Consider the following 20,168-nt stretch of genomic DNA (forward strand, 5'->3'; position numbering starts at 1 on the left):
ACTACTTGGCTGAATCGGGCTTCTCATATAAAGGGAAGCGTGCCCAGTTCTTGAGCTGGCTAGTCCTTCATTTTGTTTGCGTGGTTTTATTTTTTGCGCAGCAATTTCGCGTACAAAAGTAAAAAAATCACGAAAACACAAATCTCGCGAAATTTTATCCCATTTAAGTATCAATCAATCATAATTCTAGTTAGTTTTTGCATGTTTGACCAACAGTTAGTTATGGATGACGTAATTTTCTATACGGAGGCACTCAAAATAACCCGGTTGTTTGCCACTAATTTTATTGTTTGAATTCAAAAGTGGTGGCAAAACTCGGCCATATTTTGGGTGCTTCCGTATAAAACATTACGTCATAAATATCACGAATTCGCTTTTGCAAAAAGTTGTGATACTAACATGAGATGAGTCTCAATTTTGCCCGAAACTTAAGAATAATTCAAGAACAATATCACAGCCTAAGTACAGTGAAGACTCTTTAACTCGAACCTCTGTAACTTCTTCCTAACTCGAATAAGTTTTATAGTCGCTTCAGTTTTTAATGCCTTATGAACCTTATTCCATAACTCGAAATTTCCTTAACTCGAACAAGTTTGAAACATTTAAATTAAAAATCACGAATAAAGAAAAGATAATTCTAGCCTCACCCAAAAACTTTACTTGCTCTTATAAAAACGCGTACAAATTAATACCATCGGAAGTTTGTGGGTTGATGATGAATAACTGTTAAAATTTAAAAAAATTTTAAAAACAAAGAAAAAGGGAGAGTTATATATTAATAGACTAAACAATAAAAATAATTTTTTCACTTTTCGCCGAATTTTTTCATATCTTTTAATTTTCCTTAATTATTCTTTTGTATTATGTTGGTTAATAATAGGCTCTAAAATAATTGATGAAACTTTTTTTCATGTTAAAAAAAGAAAATTTTGTTGAAAAAAAGTGAAGAAATCTAGAAAGAAGTTGAAGACCGCAAAATGCGGGGGTTCTTCTCTATGTTATTTTTTGCCAAATGCGTCAGCAGTGAGGGACTAAAACTGAATTGTAGAGAGAGAGGAATTATGGAGAATAAAAGTTTCTTGCTTTTTTGGAGCTTCTTCTTATTTATTTATCTCTCTGAGTGAAAAAGATAATTTTTCAAGAAACAAAAACTGAATTAGAGAAATATTATTCTCTCTTTCGATAGGAAGGGAGAGAATTGAACCATTTTTTTGTCGAATTTTCGTTTGATGCAGAGATTAGAACTAGAAAAATATAGATGATGATGATGAATCGAAGAGAAAATGTGAAAGAACAGTTTTTTCTAAAGAAAAGTTTTTATTTTTCTGAACCATGAACCCTTTCTTGGTTTCTTAGACAGATTTCTTCTCTATATAAGTTGAATTGAGAAAAACCTAAAAGTAGACAAAAGCAGAGAAACCAGAAAAGAGAAAAAAAAGAGCAAAGTTGAATATTATATATTTCCTGAAAATAATTTGATTTTTTTCCTAGTGGTGGTGATATGTATCGGAAAAACAGACTGATATACAAATGAAAGTTTATAGTAAAATAAGACTTATGAAGACTAGTGTCTACTTGAAGGACTTGAATGAATTTTGATTATAAGGAAATATATTTTGACAAATATACGTTTTTTTGTAAGAAAATCCAAAATTTTGGAAGACTTCGGATGTTCTTAATTTTTTGAGTTTTAAGGCTAAATATGTTCTTAGCATGTTCCTATTTTCAACATTTTGTGAGTGTTTTTGTCAATTTTCCTAAGTAATAGTGTCGAAGGACTTAAATGAATTTTGATTATAAGAAAAAAATATTTAGACAAATACACGTTTTTTGTAAGAAAATCCAAAATTTTGATGCCTTCGGCTGTTTCCAATTTTTCGAGCTTTAAGGCTAAAAATGTTCTTAACATGTTCCTATTTCCAACATTTTGTGAGTGTTTTTGTCAATTTTCCTATTATATACAGAGTATGGAAAACCTTAAAATGTTCTTAACTTGTTCTTAATATTTTGGCCATCAAAGCCTTATGTTCTTATAAAGTTTTTTGTTTTAAAAAACATGTAACAATAGAAGTATTTAAATTTGGCTTTGTGGACTCTCGATTTGTTGGGAAATTGGAAAGAAATACTAAAAAAATGGTAAAAATTTTAAGAACATTTTTGTTCTAAAATTCAAAAAGTTAAAGAACATCCGAAGGCTTCAAAAACTATGGATGTTCTTATAAAAAAACGTGTATCAATATAGAATTAGTATCGAAATTATTTGTCCCCAGGGAATGAGATATCAAAGGAGAACCTCTCGACAAATGCTCATCATTTTTTGTAACATTTCTAATTAATCTCACTTTCAAAGAAAGATATCTTCAGAGGAAAAAAAATTAATATTCCGCCCTGATGAAAAAAGAAACAGTACTATTTTTTATACGCTACTTGGGTGTCCACTTCAAATTAGCCTTGGCACGTCTGAGAAGCTTAAAAAAGCTGAAAAATCAACAGAACGGTCGGCCACGGCGACGAGTTTTTGTTCGGATGAATTGTGACCGTGGACATATTTACTATGAAGGGCTTTAATACTATTGTGGATTATTTTGACCATGGTCGTGTGACCGAGGAGAGGGTGTGTTTATTACCAAAACACCCTTTACCTTCACCTTCAGCATTCTATCATAATTATGGGGTAAGGATTAGCCAAATTTGTTGTGCACCCTTGGATGAATACTTGCCTTGGTAGTTTTATATTACAAATAAATTTTATGTGACAATATGGCATTATAAAATTACAATTATGTGTAAAAATGGAAGAATTAAAAAAGAAAACGCACCAAATGCATAATGTTGGGTTCATTATACAGTCAAGAAATTTTTTAACTTCCAATTCGGTTTTTTAGCCAAAAAAAGAAGAAATTGGCAAAGTTTTTGAGAGGAATGGTGAGAAATTTTGAGAAAGGGTTTGGTAACGAGGTCATCAAAACAAGGTAATACTTGATGTTTGTATAATAATATTGGGTTCAATTTTACATTTTTATTGTTTCTTTTATTTCAGGGTGGCGTTGAGTTGGGTGGTATTTACGTGAAAGGGCTTTTACCTGGTGGGTCAGCTGATAACAGTCGCAAAATTGTGAAAGGTAGGTAACAATCGCAAATTATTATACTGTTTGAGAGGAAATTATTCTAAACGTAACTGACTGGTGAAATCTTCTGCACGAAAACTTCACAGACCAAGTTTTATTTAATGTTTTTTTTACGAAATTTTAGTTGATTCAACACTGATCTTTATAAACCAAGTCGTCATCTTTGATTGGGGTTTTTGGTAGTGTTATAAATTAACGTCTAGGCGCTACATCACCAAAAGATGGCCGACATAAACCCTTGTAGAAGGCTGATTTCAAATTATCTCTATTTTGAAATCCACATTTTCTTTCTGAACATCTTCCATAGGTGATCGTTTGTTAGAAGTCAATGGAATCAGTGTGGAAGCTCTTTCAAAGAAACAAGCCAACGATCAACTACGAAAAGCTACTCAAGTGTCTAACTTCATTTTGGAACATAACACTGTTTACGATAATCTCATATTGCCAGAATCGGTAAGCTATTTTGTTAATTTCTTTTTTTATGATTCAAAAAACATTTCGGCAAATATTTTTCAGTATAAGCTTTTCGTTTCATAAATTTTTATTAATTAATTGATGATGTTTTTTTAATAAAACGAAACGCTTATGCAGAAAAGTATTTGTCGAAATGTTTTTTGAATCATAATTTTAACTTTCTGGCTATTTTATTATAACAATAATTTCTTTTTATAACCCACTAAATGGCCTTACTCTGTAACTTCAACTTTTCAAATATATTTATACTTAATTCTTTATTCGTGTGGGCTAAAAAAAACAGGACGATAAGGGTCCAGACCTACCGGTTGAAATTGAGCGATTTCATAAGAAGCCAGTGGCCTCTAACGGGTTAACCATTACATAATGTTTAACGTTATTGTTTGAATTGAAGTCAATTTCATGCTAAAGTCTGTTCCAAAAAATACCTTGTTGGACAGGGGGGGGGTCGGTGTACCAGAAGGTGGCATGTATCCTGGGGTGGGTGGGTGTTTGAGAAAAAAATTTGTCATGTACTACCTGTGTACTATAAGCGGGGTGTTGGGTCCAAAATCGATTTTGATTTTTACTACCTGTGTACCAAAATAGGGGTGTTAGGTCCAAAATCGATTTTGATTTTTACTACATGTGTACCAAAATAGGGGTGTTGGGTCCAAAATCGATTTTGATTTTTACTACCTGTGTACCAAAATAGGGGTGTTGGGTCCAAAATCGATTTTGATTTTTACTACCTGTGTACCAAAATAGGGGTGTTGGGTCCAAAATCGATGTTAACAGTGTGGAAACAAAAAGGTTAAGAAATTATCTGCTAAAATAGAAATGTAAAGTTGTTCTATTATAAATTGATCAAGCCAAGTTTGTCCAAGCAAGATCATTCTTCCAAACTTCTTGGAATGAATTGAAATCCTACCAGATCCCACTGAAATGAAGGTTTATCGAGTCAATGTAAACATTCGAACATTTGAATTCAAACATTCAACATTCGTACATTAGAGGTGCCAACTCTCACGCATTGAGTGTGAGACTCATGCATTTCTACATGGTCTCACGTAATTTTTGAAAAGTTTGATTTCTCACCCATTTTGGATTTTTAAGAAAAATTTTCCTGTTTTTCCGATTTTTGGAAAAAAGTTTTCTCAATTTCCCGATTTCCCGATTTCCCGATTTTTGGAAAAATGTTTACCCGATTTTCCGATTTTCGGAAAAAAGTTTCTCTATTTTCCGGATTTTTCAAGGTAGTACCCGGTAGTAAATGGGGAGTATGGGGTGGTTTTGGTTTTTTACCAGGTACTACCTGGGTAGAAAATAGGGGGTATGGGGTGGTTTTAGGATTTTTCCATGTAGTATGGTGTACTTCAGGGGTGGGTGGGTGTCAAGTTTTGAAAAATACCTTGTAGTACACATACATGCCGTCTTCTAGTACACTGACCCCCCCCCTGTGTTGGAAGATAATCTTAAGATTATTTTAAGTTTCCAAAATCTTTCATAAATTTTGCAAATGAATATAAAGAATGAAGATGAAAAAACTGATTTTTTTTCTACTGGGCCAAAGACTTTATTTTTTATTTTCAGAAATTTGAACTTGAGCTGATTTCAAATATATTTTCAGACCTGTCATATGTCTTTCTTGGATAAAAAAACAGCTCTAAAAAGTTGGCTGTAAGTGGCCAAAAACGACCAAAAATCGGAGGGCTGTAAATGTGCGGACAGGCAAATCTTTTGGAACAGACTTCATAGAGAATTTTTAGTAGACTGTATACATTTATTTTTTCATCTTTTGAATTTAAGGAATTCTTCACAGTAGAAATCCAAAAGAAACAAAATGGATATGGCTTGAGTTTGACTGTAAGAATATACCTAGCTGTTTAGCTTTGAATTTAGAACTATAACAAAATCTTTTATAATGGCGAAGTGCAGAGTCAAAAGAAAAAACACACTACCCACGACACTTTAAGTTGGTTTTTCATTCAGTTTGAAATTCCAAGGGGATTTTTATGGTTTATTTTTAGAATCATTTAAACAATATTACTCATCAACTTTAATTCTAATATACATTTGCATTGTCATTCTTATGAAAAAAGTCTTGACGTCCAGTAAAGGCTAAGAACCATCGTTCAAATTATATAACTGTACTCATCTGCTGTTGTTTTTTAGGGTGGACCCGAGATTGATGGAGTATACGTGAAACAGGTGCAAAGAGATAGCGCTGCTGAGCATGACGGAAGGATCAAAAAAGGTTTAAAAACTGTTTTTGATTACTTATCTAGACGGGTCTGGTGGTTTTTATGATATTCATGACGTAGTGTTTTATATGGAATCACCCATAAAGCTAAGGCTACACTGATAGTTTTTTCTGGCGGCTGCAATGCAATTAACCTTTCCAGCGCGCAACTTTTTAAATTTTCACGCTGTCAGCGCGCAACATTTTTTCAGAAAATAGACATGTTCAGTTATTTGATCATAACTCAAGAACTAGGAATCTTTAGAAAAAAAGTAAGGTATCCCTGAAAAGCTACTTAAATTCTACAACTTTTAGACCAAGTACCAATCCAAATAAAATATTCCAACAAAAATGGTAGCATCACGTAAACCACAGTTTTTTTTCACGTTTTGCGGTAATATCACTTTTTTTGCATTTTTCACTTCTAGAGCAAAAAAAAGTGGGGGGAAGTTAATTAAAAAATCTGTCTTCGGCTATTTATCAATCTATACATCATTTTGAAGTAATATACCAAAAATCAGCATCCAGAAAAATCTGTATGTGTCACACCAGCCTCCCAAATATCGGTCACTTTTGCCAAAAATCACGATTTTCGGCTAAAGAAATCCAATATATACAATTTTGAAGTATTTTGATGATAATGTGTTCCCAGAAGCAGTTACAACATCAAAAATGGTGTAAAAGTATTCCCCAACTATCTAAACAACACTTTCAGTCAGTATTCTTAGCTCCTGAAGCTTTTGAAGGGTATCGGCTACCGTGAAACTAGATGGCATAGTCGGCGACAGTTGCAAAGTTTCCAAAAACCGTAAGCCTTTTGAGGCAAACTCATTGCTATCAAATCTGGTCTCTTTTGCCCGTAAGGAATGCTAAATGTCATCATAATAATTCCATGTGGCTGCTATGTGGCTCCTGCTATCATTTTGATCCATATAAGCTGTAATGAGGTGTAGAAAACACTTTTGCATTGAATTTGTCCACTTTCCATGCTCCAACCTGAATAAAAAGTAAAAACTACTGTAAGTTTAGGTCGACTCCGATGGTTTGTCGAGAAAAGTGGTCATAATGACAAATAAATGGAATTTTTATGCTAAAAACAAAACACAAAATATAAGATATACTTACTGGATGTTTTGCCATTATAAAAACAATGTTTCCATGAAGAAAAGTGGCCTAAACCAGTCAAAAAATCCAAGAACTTTAGCAGTAAGTTTGAAAAACCCATTTCTTGGTCGCCATCTTGATTCAGTGTTTTTCTCTACCTTTTCTCCGAAATCTGCTGCCTCACCACGTGATCAAAACATTACATCACCATATATCAAAAGAAAGCTTAGAACCTCTACTTTCCGTTTCTCTTTACTTATACGGCTAGCAAAGAAGCCAATGGGAGAAATATAGCTTAGAAGATCACTATGTCAAAAAAACGACTATACACGTCTGCCGGAACGTATGCTCGACGACTATACTCGTCCGCCGGGCTGAAAAGGTTAAAAAACTATCAGTGTAGCCTTAGCTTAATACCCCTGGCGTTTGATTTAAATTCAAATGCCAGTGGCAAAACCAATGAAGTATAAGCCTGACGAGCTAGAAGAGAATCTCCTTGTTAGGATTTGAAGCCAACAAATCCTACCAAAGTTGCGCGGTCTAGCGCGGCCTACCTACACAAATACCAGATTGAAATTAAAATTTACCGGTAAGTTTCGAAAAAAATAACACTTGAAAACAAAGGAATCGCTAGATGCAATCCCTTTTTTTTTGAGAGAGGTGAGTTTCCGTATAAAACATTGCGCCATTAATATAATAAATTATAGCTTTCACCTGTTTACATTGTGCTGGGTGGCTTGCATTTTAAACTGTCTATGGTTAAAACCTTCTGAGAAGAAATCTAGCACGTATTCGAACCAAATTAGACTTCAATATCTGCAAAATAATAAAATACTTTTCCAGCAATAATGGTCAAACCTTTGGGTGTGTTTAAAGTTTGATAGGCCGGGACTTTGTAGCTCATATTTGTTTTAATAATTGTCGCGAAGTTAATGTTTTTATTCTCTGTTTTACTTTTTCAGGGGATCGCTTGATAACTATTAATGGACGTAACGTAGAAAATTCCACACGACAACAGGTACCTGGGCACTGTTATCTTATCTTGTTAGGTTATCTAATAAGGGGCTGTAACAGTTTCTATCTAGACAGGAACTGTTGATGAATTTTTCGAGACATTTTTTTTTTCAGAAATCGATTTGTTTATAATTTCTTTTCATCTTTTGAGGTGGGGCATATAGCAACTTTTTCTTCAAAATGAAACTTTTTGCGTGTTTTAGCGATGGCTAAGTGATCAAAGGCGATAGCATCACAAACCAGGGTTTCGTGATTCGAACCCCACTACTGTTCTGTTCTGTTAATGAACAACCCAGCCGGCTATCCCTGCCCTAAAGGACCCCATGAAAAATATCAAAAAGAATGTCTACAAATCTTAGATTACTGAGCTATCCACATATTTTGCAGATCTATTGACCTCTATGAAACAGAACTTTTGCTTGTACTCAAAAATCGCCATTTTCGCCCGCTGGAAAGCCTGGACCGGCCCAGGACCGGGCCACCGGGGGTAAAAAAGGGTTGGTTTCTGATATGGAAATTTTTTTTGTTTTTTTTTGCAGTGTACCAGTATGTTGAAGTTATCTCAAGATATTGTTGTACTTCATTTGGAACGGTGTGTCGTTGGTGATGACCTACCTCCTCTAGATACTGTATGTAAATTCTTTACAAATTAGTTCTCCCTCAGAGGAGTTAGAACATCGGAATATCTGGCTTTATATAAGATTGTCAAAAAAGACAAAGATAGATAGATGTTAGATGTTGTAACTTTAACACTTGTTTTGTCGCTCCAAGACAAGGGTATCTTACCTTTTCACAAGAGCACTCCTACACTTGTGATTTCGACAACGTCATCGAGAAGAATTTTCCTTGCATTTTCGTTACCAATCTCCGTTAAGGGTTAATAGGTGTGTTAACGTTTACTTCCACTTCTTACAGGTGCTGACAGTGGTAGAGTTGATGAAGGATGGAACTGGTTTTGGAATGAGTTTAACGGTAAGCTCTTAATCAAAAGGCTAATTTCCCGCCTCGCCTAATTTTGTAGAATCTACCCGTAAAATCTCTGTCGAGTATTTGCTACTAAAAATATCAAAAAAAATCATTCATTAACGGACTTTAATGGACTTTGTCTATTGCATATTTTTTTGCGATTCGACTTTAAAAACCACGGGATTGAAATCTCAAATCTCACATCTCTTATAATCTACACAACACCATTTATTTCCTCCATTTAACAATCATCCAAACATTTGTTTTAAAGGGTGGACCTGAAATTGGTGGCATCTTTGTTAAAGCATTAATGCCTGAAGGAGTAGCTGAGAAAGATGGACGTGTTAATATTGGTAAGCTGTCAATGTAAATAAACCTTTACATAGATTATGTCAAAAACAACGCTTACCTCTCCTTCAAAGTATTGCTATGGTGATTGATTACCAGAGGAGTTTATTAGAAGTTGACTCTATTCATAAAAGTAACATTTGAAGACACGAGGGATTTAATCACCTTGGTAATTATTTCAAAACAAGGCGATCGAATTTATGAATCCTGAATCCTGAAAAAACAGATACCTATATACGTTACACATGCTCAAGGATGTCAAGTAATGAGTCACTTGAAGGTTTTATTTTTACAAGAGTGTTTCTGTTTCATATCAGGACAGTGTATTCGTATTGTTATATTATGCTGATATAAGCAAAAAAATATTTTCTCTTCATCTTTCTCATCAATGTTGCTCCACATACTTGTCAATCCAATGTGAAAAAGCTTTTGATTTAAAATTGACGAGTAAGCAAACGATATCACTCTTATTTAAAAACAAAACCTTTGATACTATTTCAATCTCAAATTTCGTTCTTTTAGGTGATCGTGTCGTTGAAATGAACAGTTCATCCCTTGATGGATACACGCGACAACAAGCTACTGAACTGTTGAAAAACAGCCCACCCAAAGCAACCTTCATCTTGGAGCGATATAAACAGAATCGAGCTAATCTGGTAAGGTTCATTCAATTTAGAATTTAGGGAGCTGAGTTTTTGCAGAAAGAAAACTCCTCTCGTCCGTTTTTGTTATGTACTCTCTAAACAGGGGAGACTTTTAAGTCAAGACCTCTGTAACTCGAATTTCTCCTTAACTCGGACAAATTTTCTGGTCCCTTCAGTTATTTGACAATGCCTTATAAGCTTTACTCCATAACTCGAAATTTTCATAAATCGTACAAATTTGTGTTCCCCTTACATGTTCGAGTTATCGAGACTCCATTGTAGACTCCATTTATAAGAACATTTGAAATTTTGAAACCTTAAGATGTTCTTTAGCTTTTGAATTTTAAGCCTACGATATGTTCTTAACATGTTCTTATTTTCACCATTTTGTGAGCATTTTTAACTTGTTCTTAACATTTTGGCCATCAAAGTTTTATGTTCTTATATAGTATGTTCTTATAAAAAACGTGTACCTATTCGTCACCTACTCTCCCAAACCTGACGAATTATGTTTCCTTAGTAGCTTTCTATTTTATTCTGCGGTTTTCCACAACCAGCCGCAATGAATGTCTTTGTTTTAATTGATTTGAAATGTTCTATTGTTATTTTTAGGATGAAGAACCGATAACCAATTAAAGTTAATGACTTAAATGATACTTTTAAAACTTAAAATATAACTTATAATGTCTTATTATTGTTAACATATTCAAACATATAAAGATAAATAAGTAAAAAAAAAAATAACTTAAACCAACGATGTAAAAATAATAGATAACCAACTACCTCTAGAAGGCACTTCTCCCAAGAGAACAACCATTGTTTTCCTATTGAAATGAGCACTCTATTAAAAAGCTCTGTGTGCAGTGCGTGTTATGCTTTTAGCTAGATTTTGACACACTTTTTGACATCCACTGAATTGAGAGAAAATTGAATTGTTATTTACTGCAAATTTTGGAATTTTTTTCAAAAGATAAAGGTACCAATCTTTAGACAAATTGACTACGGATCGGCCTGATACCACTTAATCTTCATCTGGATAAATAAACGCTCATAAAATGCTGTTATCTGAAAAATATATGTGTGATTTGAAATGCGATATCTCACGTATGAAAAGTGCATGAAGGTTGCATGATACAAAATAAACAGATGAATGTTTATAGAACAATAATATCTAATTAAAAAATTTTCTCTGTGAGGCTGCCTACAGGAAAATACACTTTTTCTAACCCAAATTTTGGAAAAATATACATCACGTGATCGATTTTGTCCAATAGAAGGTTGCAAATGAAGCAAGTTTTTATTTAATTGCCTTTTTTACGATGCAAAATGTCATTAATATTTTTACATCCGTAACACGGATGTTTTTTGAGAATCAAGGCAAGTTGGTTATCTATTATTTTTACATCGTTGCTTAAACCAGGGATATGTTATAGCGGAGCTGGATGAAGGACGAGAACTCCTTAGCGGATTGCTTCTTTGTCTTTTCTATTGTAAACTGTTGATAATAGAAATCCATCTCTGTCTGCTTGAGTGTTCTGTTTTTGTAAGAAAAATGAAGTAGACAAAGTATCCATGCAGTACGTTTGCACATATTTTGCTACGATGTTCCCACTTTTCATCAAAATAATATTTGTAGAAGATATGTTAATGTTAATGTTAATGTGTATATTCTTTAAAGTCGAAAAAAAGTGTACAAAAATGTACTAGCTTTAAAGCTAATAGAGTTCGACTGCCTATTTTACAAAATGAATCATTCATCACCATCTGTTGATGCCCAATCGCTGACGATTTCTTCTGTAGAGTATTTTGGTTTATAATTTGAAGATATTTTTTGTTTGGTTTTGTAATTTTTTAACGATTCGTAGTTTTGTTCTTGGGCTTCCTCTAACGCGCCAGTTGAAGTCTTTATTGTTAAAGTCTTTGTTAAGTTTCTTTGCTTGTTCGTGCATCTCCTTTATCTTTTTCCGTTCGTTGATTGTGAAATCTTCCGTGATACTTACCTGAAAGAAACAAGTTTCTTTCAGCATGTGTAAATTCTTCATGATAAGATATTTGTCATGCTGACTTTGTAGGGTGACTTTAAGAGGACGGCCGTTTTTTGTTTTTCTGTTTCCTAATCTGTGGTGAGTAACATTTATTTCTGGAACATTGATGTCCTCCAGGAGTTCTCGGAACCGAAATATGTCATATTTTTCCCATTTTCTTCTTTTTCCTTATCTGGGCCTGAATATTCGAGAAACCCGTGAACGATGATATTCAGTTTTCTAGAGTCTATGTCTTTCTTTTCACTTTCTTCCTTCCGTTTTTGTTGTTCGGCAGATCTTAAGTCTTCTTTGTGCTTCTTAGTAATTTCGGCGTATGTTTTCTTTGATGTCTCCGTCATTATTTCTGTTGTGTGCTTGATTTCTTCCTTTATCATGGTTCTTGTCTTTTCTTCCATTTCTTGTAGGTTTCCTGCCAGAAAAATTTTGAGATCATTTTTGATGGAATCACGGGTTTTGGTGTTGGTGTTGACCTCGTTGTTCAGTTTTTGTATGACGTCGTCTTTCTTTTTAAGTTAATTTTGCATAATATGTTGAGTGTTTTTCCCCACTTTATTTCTTAGGTTCTTCGTTATTCGGACCCTTTGATACAAAGGTAGCTGTGTGCACTCATAATGAACTGATCTTTTACATTTTTTGCATTCCAAGCGATCCAGGTCTTCGTCATTGGTACATCTTGAAGGCGTGCAAGCTTGAGGTGGTGAGGCTGCTTCGAAAGGCTGATCTTTATCCATTTTGATGTTATTTTCATGAATTTTGATGTTTTTGTTTGTTTTCAGCCATTTTTCCGAAGAGCGTTGCAAAAGCGTCTTATCTAATTGACGTCAATAAAAAACAAGATACCCCAAAAGCTTCCTTGTAAATGAAATCTATTTTTATCAGCGTGTGTTATGAATTTGAGAAGCTTTCATGATTTCTTTTTAAAAATTTTGGATGTAAATATTTTGACAAATATTGTTTCAATTGACTTGAATTTTTTTCCATAATCAGACAATACCGACTTGCTATCTGAAAATATCAGTTAGAAAGTGAGGCACCCCGCGGTGTACCGCGGTATTTCAAATGAAAAAGTACTATTTATAATCTTACAGAAGAAATTTCTTATAACTTTACTAATGAAAACAATGTTTTTCATTTTTTTAAATTGTCATTTCACCAATGTTTTACAGACCCTCTTGATAATTAAAAGTTTTTAATCGTGAACGATAAATGCAGCAGCAGAATCATTGGCTAAGAGGAAATCCAAATTTCACGAGTTTGTAATTAAAAAAGTTAAATTTCATATCAAATTTTAATGTCAGGGACAGAGATAGAACAAGTCTTTTTTAAATGTGCGTTATCCAGCTTCGCTATAACATATCCCTGCTTAAACTAACTTTACTCATTAATAAAAGTATGTAGGGTTAGGGTCAAAAGGCTTTTTCAGGCAAAATATCTCATGTCACATGCGATAATAAAGAACGGAAAAATGCGTTTGTAATTTCTTCCTCGGGCCTTTTATAAAACACATGTACAGTCAAATCTCTCTAGTTCGAACCTCTATTATTCGAATCTTCCTGTAATTCGAACTAAAATATTGATCCCCCAGCTGGAATGGTTTTAAATTAATCTCTGTAATTCGCATCTTTAAATAATTCGAATAAAATTTGTAGTCCCTTGAAGATTGAATTAGAGAGGTCGACTGTATCAATTATCAATGTAATATAAAAATTTTGTAGAAATTAAAGTTTTAAAATGTAGATTTTTTATAAATTATTGTAAGTAAATTCCTTAAAAATAACTTCTCTTAATTACTTCATAACAAAACCCGCATCACTAAATACTTTTAACCCATCATTTTTAAACATACTTTTAAAGCCTTTAATTTTGTCGTCCCAGTTAGTGTTTCAAAGATCTCAATTGTTTTTGTTCTATATGAATTCTGCAAGCAAATTTAATAAATAGGTTTATCCTCGAATATATCTAACGTTTACCCCAGCTGACATGCAACGTTGTTTCAACGTTTATCTAACGTTCACAACGTCCATATAACGTTAGATGAACGTTGAGACAACGTTGTGTGCTTGCTGTGACGCCATCATTAAAAATGAAGTCAACAACCGCTTTTTATACTCAGAACGTATCTCAAATTATTAATCGTTTATTTATAAAAAAAGCAAAATGAATGTTTCCATCACATCCTTGTGAGGGAAAAATGAGAGTAGCACTTGAATATTACTTAGACAAGGGAGCTTTTCGAGGCTTGATTTTTCAGAAAGGGCTTTTTTTGATAAGATCAATTTTATAAGAACACGAGGCTGAAAATTCGCCAAAATTCTAGAGACAATTAAGAACAAGCCTTAAATTAAGAACAGTCTGAACCTCACATCTCAGGAATTACGAAGATAGTACTGGTTTTATTAAACCTATTTTAAATTTATAATCAAAGAAACTAAGCGTATGGAGAACCTCGTAAGAACATATGCCTGAAAATTTCAAATAATTAAGAACAGCCCAGCATGAGCCATAATTTAATGGTTCTTATAAAAAAGCGTGTATTTATATTCCTTTAACGTTCATTACAGCGGCGTAACCGTATCAATGCGGCCACATCAAATGGGCAGTTACAAACACTGGTTGAAGAGAACACCTCTGATCAACCTTTCTCATTTCCCTTATACAATGGTGCTGCACCCTCGGTTCCACCAAGACATCAAAACCAACAACAAACTATTCAACAAAATCACCATCACATTCAACAAAACAACATGCTACAAAACCAACAAAACAATATGCTGAATCAACAAAATAATATGCTGAATCAGCAGAATCCACTACAAAGCCAACAAAATATCCCATCTCGTGAAAGTGCTTTTAAACAACTACAGCTTCAACAACATCAACTTCAGCAGCAACAGAATCAATTGATGAATCCTTCTAATCAACAACAAACTAATCTGTTGAATCAACAAAAACAAAGCGTTGGACAACCACCACAGAATTTTCATCAACAACACTTACAACAACAGCAACAATTGTTATTAAGACAACAGCAGCAGTTGCAACAGCAAAGGTACGTTCTTCCCCATTCCCTATACCACTCTTTGTATAACGTGACTGACAGAACCGACTAATGTTTCCCCTTAAAGTAGTGGCTATAAGCAGTCGCGGTTTGAGAGCTTGATTCTTTTCCCTCATGTCAAACCCATATTTTAGCGATACATTATGCATACTCTTAACCTGACGTTTTTGTTCATTTTACAGTCTTGGAGCGGGCCAACCACAATCACTTCCTATGGGCACGCATCAACAATCGCGAGACTTGCAAGTAGAACAGCTACCTCAGATGCAACATAACACTCATCAGGGAAACTCTATATCAAGCCGTATTCCCTCGCTCATTCAACGTCAGCAATCACTAGACCGTGGAAGTGAAAATTCTCAAGCTCAGCTCAATCATGGACAACATTCTCAAAGCCAATTCCGTCCATCACAGCCCATACACCAACACCAAGGAGCTTCACAACAGCAAAACGTACATGGATCGCATCAAACACAGATTGCTCAGAACTCTGGCCCTGACCCTCAAACTGGTGGCATGGACCTCGAAATAGGTCCACTGAACATAATTGAACAGCCCATGCGACGCCATTTAGTCGCAAACAACGAACTGGCTGAAGACTCTCCACAAAAATTTTTAAAGCAATTCTCAAAGTCAGTCAATACGCCCGGTGCGGCTCCATCTTCTTCTCGTCTCCCCCTCGGCCCCATAGCGTCAGTCATATTTGGTAATAATACGAACGCGAGAGGTGTTCATGAGATCACAGACATAAGTGAGGATGCTTTACCCGAAGATGTTCAAAAGGTTCAAGAGGACATCCGTGACTTGAGAATATTACGTGACACTATGTATAAACCGGCAGAAACGTCTAAACCAGCCGGCTCGTTTATAGGGATCGGGCCGATATTACCTCCACCGCGAAGTATAGACTCTAACAAAACGGACAAATTCAATCAAGATACAGTTGTTCGGTTACAAAACGGGAAATTGAATACTCAAGTTTTGACGCCCACCACGGGCGGTACTTCATTGAACACGAACCGTTCGCCTGGTTCGCATCCTTCAAGTCTCTCAGCTACACCCGGTAACATGGTTTACACGGAAGACTTACGACCATCAATATACGCCCCAGTCAATAAGAAATCCGTCTCACCTAACGCTCAACCTGAAGTAATAGACCTTGATAAACGCCCTCCTGTACGAGGGCCCGCCCAACGTTCAGGAATGGCAGATCAAAATCAGAAAAAGACGCCCTCAGCTGGAGTTGGAGGGGGCGGTGGTGGTTTAAAATGGATGAGCTTAAATGACGATAGCAGTTGTAGTCCTGTAGTTTCACCGCGTAACTCAATCAAACATAGAGGGGAAAGTCCTAAACAACAACGGGAAAATCCAAAACAGCAGCCACAATCTTTTTCGAATCCGATTTATTCGACTGCCTCGATTCCTACATCGACGGTGAGTAGCTCACAAACGAACTTTAACACACCGTTATATAGTCGGGGTGGTACTTCAGGCTTGATTAACATTACTCAAGACTCAAGACAGGTCGATCCGAGATCAACACACCGACAACCGCAGCTGCAACAACAACAACAACAACAACAACAACAACAAAACAACTCGTTGGCGAGTCATTCATCTTATTCAGCGAGTAACGCAACTCGCCAACCATCGCACAGTTTACCGAAAACCAAACCGGCGAGCTCGGTAATTCCAGTTCCGTTGGCATCAAGGTTTAACCAGAATCCCCATAAAAGTCCTTTGGACGGTAAGTGATCAGCTTCCGGTGTTAAATGGATAATCAGATCTATTATTTTCAGAAAAACTAATAAAATCTTTGCCTAAATATTTCCAGTATTGAGATTTGAATATTTTAGGGTCTCCTTCATATGCTGCAATATCTAAAAGATATTCAACTCCTGCAACTTTGACCAAAAGATTTTTAAATATAATTTTTTTGTTGCATTTGAAAGGGTTGCATTGATCAATAGTTTCCTTCCCTCTAACGGTTCTTCTATTGTTTTCCTGCTCAAAATCAAAACTGTTTTACAAATCCCAATACACGATTTTTAAGCAGCTTGGGGTTGCTTAGCATTCTAGCTCATCTTCTGAAAAATTTGCTTTGAGCCCCCCTGATATTATACAATATAATTGGCAAGTTTGCACCCTCGAGCTTTAGCCACCAGGTTGGTTAAAAAATGTATACTTTCTATGTAAACGAACATTGCTTACAATCGATACGCTTCCAAAATAAATATATTGACTTATTTTATAGGCGGTGATTACATATTTGAGGTGACGCTCTTTAAAGGAACATATGGTCTGGGTATGAACCTAGCTGGTGGAGGCTCTGACGACAGTAAGTTGTTACCACTGATCTCCAACTGTTCGACTGGATCGGGCTTTCTATAAATAGGGAGCGTGTCTAGTGATAAAGCTACTGACTAATATATTGGTTATATACCCTGGTCGCTACGAATGTTTTGAAATTGAAGCGTTCGAAAATCTAACGTACTTAGAAAACAATTAGGCGCCTTTATCACTGGACACAATTCCATTGGAAATCAGTAGGACAGTATCTGGGGTGTGCAAAGGAATATCATAAGTTGAAATGAGGTTTTTGGGCCTCCAGTTAAGCTTGAATAAGACATGACATGGGTCTATATCAATGAAAACATTAGTTTTTCAACAATGGGTCAAAAATTCTACTTCAGCGCCGAAATACGTTATTACCCTATTAAATAAATATTATGAGACATGTAATTAACACGAATGGAAAATGATTTTTGTATAATTACTGTGCCATAAAAAATCTGCTTTCCTTCACAAACTTTGCCCCCCCCTTATTGTCTACATTACTGCCCGCTAATTCTTGAAGGCTCGCTTTAAATTTCAAACCTTCTCGTTCGTGTTGATTTGACATTAATTACTTCCCGTCAACTGCTCTAACTTGGGACGAATGGTCGAAACATGGGACTGGTTGATATCTGGTCTGTGTTTTCACTTACTGTTAAATCTCTTTAACAACAAATTTGTTTTGATAACTCCACCAAGTTTATCAATCATACTTCTTCGTTCCTCTTAGAGTGCACAAACACTTGCGTGTGTCCCACTACGGATTTTTTTCAAATTTCGATTTAAAAGCCTACTCGGTGCGAAAGAGAAATCGTGTATTTTTTAATACGCCGTTTATTAACTCAAATCAAATGACTTTGGAGGTTCGGTGAAATGGTGGCCGAATTGCCGTCCCATGTTTTGTCAGATAGTCCCAAGTTAGAGCAGTTGACGGTCCATACTAATATTCATGTAATAAGGTATGTTCTACTTTTGCTTCTTTCTTCTGCAGACCCTGTGGTGATAAAGAAGATAGCGGTAGGAACTGCTGCTGACGAATCTGGACAACTTCGCGTCGGTGATATTCTACTAGAGGTATTTTTTATCACCACCTAATCTTCATTTTTATGATAGTTCCTTCCTAGTCTAGAGATCTCGAGTAAGATTGTAGATAAATAGTTGGTTGGAACGTTGGAGCTGAATAGATCTTATCGGAGTTTTTTTATTTTTCTAAAAAAGCGATGCATTGTGGGAATGTTTCGGAAGTATTACAATAGAAATCTCTTAGGAATTCCTCGCGGGAATCCCTCAATGCATCGCTTTTTTTAGAATAATCTTAAACTCCGTTAAGATCTATTAAAAACGCCTTTAAAACGCGGATAACTCAAGAATACTACTGTAATGCATCTTGTCCTTGTGAATCTGGGTTAGATTAATCATGCTAGTTCTGTGAATATTAGTTTATTTTCAACATTTAGTGAGTATTTTGGCCTATTTGTTTTTCTCAGGTCAATGGAAAACCAGTGTCTCACCTTCAAGCTAAAGAAGTCATCGCATTATTGCGTGCATGTCCGTCCGAGGTGCAACTCCTTGCTAAACGACCGGCATTCGAAGTACAAGCACAGAAAAATGTGACGGGAGGTTCAAATTTGAATTACAACGTTGGTCTATGATATACTCATAAATCAGGTAGATTGGTTAACGGGAGAAAGGATTAGTTACGTGGTTGCTGATATGTTCATGATTATAGAACTTACACGCTTAATGCTAATATCGAAGGTATAAAGACGGTGTAAAATAAAGAGCAACTTTTGGCGACTTTTTAACACAAATCATCGGATTTCAACTTAAAACCTGATGTAAACTATAAGAAATCCATGATGGAAATACTGCTCGTGTATTTTTTATTGGTGTTTATCAAAATAGACACGCGTTTGCTGGTAAGAAGTGCATTGCCGGTGATGTATAAAATCATTATAACCGGTATAAAACGTCAAAACGATGTTTGCTTAACGTCCAAAACAAAAACATAACGTTAGAAAATTAAAATACTAACTACCGTATGCGCGGACAAACATTAGGATCACAAAATTGGAACCTTACGGTCAGAGAAAATATAACCAAATTTGAGCAGATTTGGCTGAAGTAAAAAGTCGTTTCTCAAATTTTTTTGTCAGATATGTTCAGATTTTGTCAACTTTCTCCCAAAATGCTTCTTTTTTCTCAGTTTTTATATCCTCGTAGTGCGTGCTCTCGCAGACGAATAGCGAGAGTTATACAGTTTATTCTATCACTTCAGGGGCTGCCGAACCTATAGACCCAAACTCGCAAGAACTTGAGGTTTTAACCCCGGGGGGGGTACTAGGGTTGCGAGCTGACGGGGGGGTGCCGCCCGACTTTCGAACTTTGGACCCTTACCGGGACTAAAAAGGAGAAAACAAAGGAAAATTTTGGGAATTTTGCGACCCTTAGCGGGACAAATTTGACCAATTTTGACCAAATTTCGATCTTTCAGGGGGTAAAAAGTTGAAATTTTCCAATTTTTCGACCCTTAGTGGGACTGAAATTTGATTTTCTGATTTTTCCGACCCTTAGCGGGACTTTGGAAGTCCAAAAAAGGTACCCTTAAGGGCGGCACATACCGTACCCTCCATTTGCCTAAGTACCCCCCCCGGGGTTTTAACTTAGTAGTTTTTTTTTAAGAATTTATGTTTGTAAATTACAGAGTAGAAGATATAAAAACAAATTTTACTTTATCAACAACTTTAATGTTAAGTTTTTACTAGATTTATTATTTAATCCAAATTATTTTATCACAATTTTTTGTGTTTTTTATTTAGATATATTTTGACG

The 20,168-nt window shown here is 35.3% G+C and overlaps 2 protein-coding genes across 2 annotated transcripts in view; both read left to right on the forward strand.

The window, feature by feature from the left end:
* Positions 1-9,277, forward strand: part of LOC136808512 (tyrosine-protein phosphatase non-receptor type 13-like) — a 48,433-nt gene extending 39,156 nt beyond the window's left edge. The window contains exons 31-38 of the mRNA XM_067065038.1: positions 3,041-3,122; positions 3,436-3,581; positions 5,391-5,447; positions 5,757-5,838; positions 7,890-7,945; positions 8,481-8,570; positions 8,857-8,913; positions 9,179-9,277. Coding sequence (XP_066921139.1) covers positions 3,041-3,122; positions 3,436-3,581; positions 5,391-5,447; positions 5,757-5,838; positions 7,890-7,945; positions 8,481-8,570; positions 8,857-8,913; positions 9,179-9,277 — 669 coding nt within the window. The remainder of the gene's footprint in view (positions 1-3,040; positions 3,123-3,435; positions 3,582-5,390; positions 5,448-5,756; positions 5,839-7,889; positions 7,946-8,480; positions 8,571-8,856; positions 8,914-9,178) is intronic.
* A 505-nt stretch (positions 9,278-9,782) lies between these two features.
* On the forward strand, positions 9,783-19,610 carry LOC136808533 (uncharacterized). The gene is made up of 6 exons (XM_067065063.1): positions 9,783-9,911; positions 14,506-14,993; positions 15,185-16,749; positions 17,257-17,340; positions 18,328-18,410; positions 18,824-19,610. The coding sequence occupies exons 1-6, from the start codon at positions 9,795-9,797 to the stop codon at positions 18,986-18,988; spliced, it is 2,502 nt and encodes an 833-aa protein (XP_066921164.1). The 5' UTR covers positions 9,783-9,794; the 3' UTR covers positions 18,989-19,610.
* The last annotated feature ends 558 nt before the right edge of the window (positions 19,611-20,168 follow it).

The sequence above is a fragment of the Clytia hemisphaerica genome, unplaced genomic scaffold (assembly GCF_902728285.1).
Source record: "Clytia hemisphaerica strain Z4C2 unplaced genomic scaffold, Clytia hemisphaerica genome assembly, whole genome shotgun sequence".
Classification (NCBI taxonomy): domain Eukaryota; kingdom Metazoa; phylum Cnidaria; class Hydrozoa; order Leptothecata; family Clytiidae; genus Clytia; species Clytia hemisphaerica.

Coding starts and splice junctions, on each gene's coding strand:
- LOC136808533 (XM_067065063.1), top strand. CDS start 9,795: ATGAACAGTTCATCCCTTGATGGATACACGCGACAACAAGCTACTGAA. Junction 16,750..17,256: donor CCATAAAAGTCCTTTGGACG/GTAAGTGATCAG, acceptor CTTATTTTATAG/GCGGTGATTACATATTTGAG. Junction 17,341..18,327: donor TGGTGGAGGCTCTGACGACA/GTAAGTTGTTAC, acceptor TTTCTTCTGCAG/ACCCTGTGGTGATAAAGAAG.